This window comes from Gavialis gangeticus, unplaced genomic scaffold (assembly GCF_001723915.1).
Source record: "Gavialis gangeticus isolate Ggan-Ray unplaced genomic scaffold, GavGan_comp1, whole genome shotgun sequence".
NCBI classification, from domain to species: Eukaryota; Metazoa; Chordata; order Crocodylia; family Gavialidae; genus Gavialis; species Gavialis gangeticus.
In genome coordinates, this window is record NW_017728990.1 from 907,675 (window position 1) to 913,251 (window position 5,577).

A 5,577-nucleotide genomic window follows, 5' to 3' on the forward strand; every position below is an offset into this window, starting at 1 on the left:
CCTGTCCCGAACTTGCAAACACCGCATCAAGCTGGGTGATTCTGGGAATTACTACTACATCTCTCCATCCTGCAGGGCCAGGGTGAGTCCTTTAGCTTTTCAAGGTGCATCTTCAGTGCTCATTCTAGAAAGCAAAATAGATTAACCCCTGGGACAACTTCAAGGAAATTAGCAGAGAGGTAGCAGGGCTGAATTTTGCTCATGGGGCTGGGCTTGTTGCTCAGTCAGTTTATGTAGAATGCTGCTCCTCAGCTTTTGTTTTTTTTTTTGCTATCCAGTGGCTAGGATTGTGTCACTCAGCTAAGGTAACAGCAGATTTCAAAATGTGTCCTCAGTTTATTCTTCCCCATGATTTGATCCTTCACGATACTTGGGTTTGCTTTGTTGCACACTATAATTTGCTTCAGTCTCAATGCCAGCTTCCAATGGAGAGCAGTGACTAAGACTTATAAAAACAGACTCTCCTTTTGCTTGGAGGGCATGGAAAAGGTGAATTGTTGTTTTGGCCCTGATTCAAGAAAACAGTTAAACAAATACTTAATGGTCAGTCCTAGTCGGCAATGCACTGAAGACGCTCCAGGTTCAGCATGGGCTTAAGTGTCTGGTTGAATAGGACATAAAGGAGCCAATCATTTACCAGACCAGTCACCTCTGTCTGCTTGGGAATATTTATGGCAAAGTTCAAACTGTTTCACTTGAACAAAAAACCCCAGCACTTGTTTCTGGACTGCATTTGTTTCCCAGGAAAGAAGTTCACCTGTTTTGAAACTTCTTTTCAATAAAAAACAGTTGTTGCTTTCAGCCATGGCCCAGTCTGAATTTTCACAGAGTTCAAATATTCTGAGTCTCAAACTATTGTAGGACAGAATTGTACCTTCAGATATTTTAGTGAAGTTTTGCCATTCTTCTCATCTATGGGTTCCCCCTACCCTGTATGCGTCTCAACCCTCTTTGTGTCTCAGCATGAATTTCTGGTATTTCATTATGCACAAATCCATTCAAATTCTACCTCCCTTCTATCTCCCATTCCCTCCTTAACATACACAGAACTTCTAAGCCTCCCTGCATCCCTAATTCTCAAAGCACTATGGTGGTATTGCAGATGATGAGACAGGTTTAGTGGGGTCCTTTAGTGAATCGGCAGTGGCGACATTAGATCCCTTATTTTTCAGTCACTGTCTAACACTGAATCTACTGCCTCATGTTGCCTGCCTGATATAACTTTTTTTCTTGCGGGGTACACTCCTGTGTGTCAACCCTAGTTCCACCAAAGGCCACCGCCACAGTGGTACAGAATTCCAGCTGCTCCCATTGGCTTCAGTTCGTATAGCACATGCTTTGCACTTCTGCAAATCAGCCATGCGTATATACAAGCCGAGAAGTGAGGGTGTTCAGCAGCAAGGCCGAGGTCCTCAGATGCCAGTAAATCTGCATTTACTTTGATGACCTGCGCCATCCTGTGCTGTGTCGGAGGCTGTTTTCAAAGGAGTTTTTCTCTCTTGCAGATCACAGCGGTGTGCAATTTCTTCACTTATATTCGCTATATCCAACAGGGCTTGGTGAGACAGGACGGTAAGAGACTGACTTGAGTGCACCCTCACAACAGAGGGTGTGGGGCGGTTGCCCCCTGTTGGTTGTTGGCAGCTATGGCAAGGGCTCTTCAGTGCACCACGGGGATGGGATGGGCCAGGGCAGGCCTGCCCTCTTTCATTCAGAGAGAGTTTAATGGAGGGTGAGAGAGGGCAAGAGGGGTTAGTTTGTCTTCTGGAAGGATGCAAGGGTCCAATCTGCCTGGACTGGAGAGGGTACGGAAAGAGTTGAGAGAGTAGCAAGAGGAGGAAGGAAAAAGGCTACTGGAGGGGAAGAGAAGTAAGGGAGAGAGCGGGGAAGAAGAAGAAGAAAGAAGTGTGGAGGGGGGGGATCCTGTCTTACCCCATGGTCTGCACATCCCCATGCTTTAGGGAGCTGTGCTTTAGTGCTGCCTGGCCAAGCAGTAAGGCCCTGCTCCTGTGATTTGCTCCAGTGCATACAGGCTGTCTTTAAGCGACATCATTCCCCCTGGGCCCACTGTTCTGGAAGGGAATGGGTGGGGGTGGATGACTCACAAGGTATTTCACTAACCCTTCCACCCCTTTTCTTTGCAGTGGAACTGATGTATTGGGAAATCATGCGGCTTAGGCGGGAGATGTCCATGGCCAAGCTGGGCTTCTACCCCAACGAGATGTAGGCCAGGACGCAGGGGCCAGAGGGAGTTGCACTTGCATTAAGGGCATGTGCTCTACCACACAGACCCGCTGACACAGTATGCCTACACCAGCATGGCTCCCTTCCTTTTCTCCCCTGCTGGGAGTGAACCACAGAGTGAGAAGCGCAAGTTACCCCTCCAAAGGCTTCGCTGCTGTTCAGCCAGTGACTGGAATGTGGACACCCCCGGAGCTGGGCAGGTCCTTGGTGCTCTGGGGTGAGGCCACCTCTGGCCTCTGCCCATCATGAACTCTCTTTCTCCCTCCCTCTATGCAGCCTGTAGCCAGTTTTTAAAATTTTATACACAGTCTGCTTCTGTGGGTTCCCTGGCCCTTGCCCCCTGTATGACAGGTCCTGGGGCTCCCATATTTTGCCAGTGGGTCCTCTTCCAGCACAGAACAAGAGCTAGAGGGGATCTTGCCCCCATCCATCCTTCTGCCTGAGAGATGCATCTGCTACAGCCCAGCTGTGTGCCCAGCCCTGGCTGATGTCCCCTGCAAATGCCAGCACCACACAATAACCTCAGTGAGAGCCATGAAAAGCATGTTTTTCTAGTGCTTCCCTGCTCCTCAGTAAGAAGCCTGCAAGAGTTGCTTTTCATTGGCTGAGTCACAAAGAGGGTTTTGTTTCTGTTTTTAGCTCAGGATTTGGCATTTGGTGTTGTAATCCATCATTGAGCAGGCGTGGGCGGGGGGGAAGTGTTGAGTCGCAGCCTAGACCCAAGCTCAGTGCCTGGAGGCTCAGTCATAATGCAGAAGGGGAAATTGCATAACAGAGAGCTGACCACAGCTATGCTGAGGTCAACTGAATTGGGCTGCATGCATCGCCTTGGCATTTCTTGCTGGAACAGCTGTGCTTTGTGGTGGTCCCTGCAGGTAGCAGCAAACCCTGCTGGGCCCCTCTGTTGCTCTGCTCTGGGCCACTCTCCTGCCCCATAAACCACCCCCAGCTGTGGGCAGGTGCCTTCCACCCATTCCTGTTCTAGGCAGTGGCTACAGACATATACCTTCCTGCTCTTCCATAATAAACCCCAGATGCCCCCTCTCTACAGAACCCAATTCAGGCAGTTCCCTGCTCAGTGGCCAGCTGCAACTGCTAGCCCCAGATATTTGCTGCTGCCGTACTCCATTATGCAGCACAAGACCAGAAGGAAGTACTGGATCACCTCATTTGGCCTTGAGTATAACCCAGGCCATAGATGTTACCTCTGTAGTAGATCCAATACTCTCCCATGCTCTCTCAGTTAGCTCTCAGCTAGTTACACTACTGCATGTGCCTATGCGAGACATCCTACCCCACAGACCCCACTGAATATATGTAATGGCACTGGGAAGAGGATCCAAAGCTCTTTGAAATCCTCATAGCTCTGGATTAGGCCTTGCCTTGCCTTCAACTGAGACTTTACAGAACCTCATAAAGCTACAATCCTTGCCTTAGGGCCCACTGTAATCGAGCTAGTAACTTCACCTGCTGTTTGGTCATCTCAGCTGCTGTCTTGCAGTGCTACATCTCTTGCAGCAGTGCTGGGCCCTATCTTTCTGGAATGCAACTTTAATGGTACTGACAGAGCGGTGACTTGGCCCAGTGCTGCCTGGACCTGGATCATCTCAGCAGACTCTGTTGTGTCACCTCCTCTCCTAGGAGGAGCTTCTACAAAAATTGCCATTGGAAAAAATCTAAAGGAAAAGCATCTGAGTGAACCACCTTGGGTTTGCCCTTGGAGGGGGAGAGGGGATGGAGCCATGATGGTGGAACCTAGTGGCCGCAGAATTTTTGTGCGCCTTGGAGCATGCCTCATTGCATGAGAACCCCTGAGGTTTACAGGGTGAAATTCTCTCCTACACGGTGCAGATGCTGGCTGCACCTGCTGCTTTGCTGCCCAGTGGGGTTTTCTTCCTTACAGCAGTGGTTGTACATAGTACCGCTTGCGTGCAGAGGGCAAATTAATATCTGAAATGCGAGCCCTCTCCAGGGGTGCAGCTGGGGAAACATGTTACTGGAAATGCTCCCTATAGGAATTGCTTCTTCCTGCTTAGAACAGGGCTGGCTTGAAATGCAAGCAGTGCTAGCACCTGGTTGTCACCCTAGGATTCTCCTTCCCTAGCCCCATGCAGCAGGAGTGCAAAGCCTCGTTCCTTTTCCTGCTTTCCAGCAACTGGGTACCCTATAATTCTATGGCTGATCCTGGCTGAAAAAATGAGCGGCTGTTTCCTCCAAATATGTTTACACTGTGGAGTACAGACTCAGAGGCTGTATGGCTGGGGAAATTTAGGCTGGAGGCCAGATTTTTGAGCTGGTGTGAGTCAGCATCTCTCTGACTCCAGCCGAGCTGTGTAGGTTGATGTCAGCTGAAGATCTGGCCTTGGATTTTTCCAAAGGGAAAGCTGGGAGCACCTTCCCCAGTTGCAGATTTTCACCTCAGGTAAATCCTTTCCCTTACAGCTCCTGTTGGGTCCATTTTTCTCCTTTACCTCCTGCCCTCGATTGCTATATAATATTGCTGTGCACTATTATCAGCTGCCATGTTCCACCCTTGAGGTCGCTGCATTTCAACGGTGGGTGAGATGATCCCTCTGTGTGGTTTTTCTTATCAATTTGTAAGGCACTTTGGGATGAAAGGAGTTAGATGAATGCAAAGTGGTGTTGTTTTATACACTCTTAAATGTAATACAGTTTGTTAGTTATTCTGAAGTCACTCCATTTAAACAGCAGCATGGCTGCACCCTGCTCTTTATAAAAGGAAAATAAACATTTGCTATTAGTCTTCCCAAAGCAATAATCACAATTCCAGACTTGGATTGGCCACATCATGTGGGGAAAGGGGAGAAGTTTATTGGCTAAAAAGTGGTTGGTGGATGTTTGTTGGATTCAGTGTGGTCTGTGATCAGACAGTATGATGGGGAGGTCCTAATGGATTGGCTCCCTGTACACATCCTGGCTTTCATACTCTTTTAAAGCTTCTGCTGCTTGCCACTGCTGGCTGCATGGAGCTTTGGTCTCCCCTCACCCCCTATTTTAAGGGAAAACAGGTCTGGCACCCCTGCTGAATATATCCTTAGTTCACTGTTCACTTTGGACACTTGGAATGCTTAAAACAGGAGGTGCCATTGCAGTACTTGAGAAGTAAGCAGAGCACAGAAGAAACCAATATTGCATTGGCAAAAGGAGACCCCATCATACTGCTGCAGGAAATGAACAGTAATAGTTGAGTAGCTATCTTAGGAGAATGTGCAGCTTTGTTTCCTTTTAGTGGCTGAAATGCACAGGATGGTTTTGAGTCAGCTGCATCCTCTCATCAACAGTATCAGCCATTTAGCTTGCAGGATGCCTACT

The 5,577-nt window shown here is 48.6% G+C and overlaps 1 protein-coding gene across 4 annotated transcripts in view; it reads left to right on the plus strand.

The window, feature by feature from the left end:
- Positions 1–5,009, plus strand: part of RAB3IL1 (RAB3A interacting protein like 1) — a 21,796-nt gene extending 16,787 nt beyond the window's left edge. For 3 of the 4 annotated variants that reach the window (XM_019514820.1, XM_019514829.1, XM_019514839.1), the window contains 3 exons: positions 1–82; positions 1,506–1,572; positions 2,145–5,009. In XM_019514820.1, the coding sequence (XP_019370365.1) occupies positions 1–82; positions 1,506–1,572; positions 2,145–2,227 (232 nt within the window). In that variant the 3' untranslated portion in view covers positions 2,228–5,009. The remainder of the gene's footprint in view (positions 83–1,505; positions 1,573–2,144) is intronic. The other variant, XM_019514848.1, reaches the window with a different exon arrangement.
- Positions 5,010–5,577: the final 568 nt, after the last annotated feature.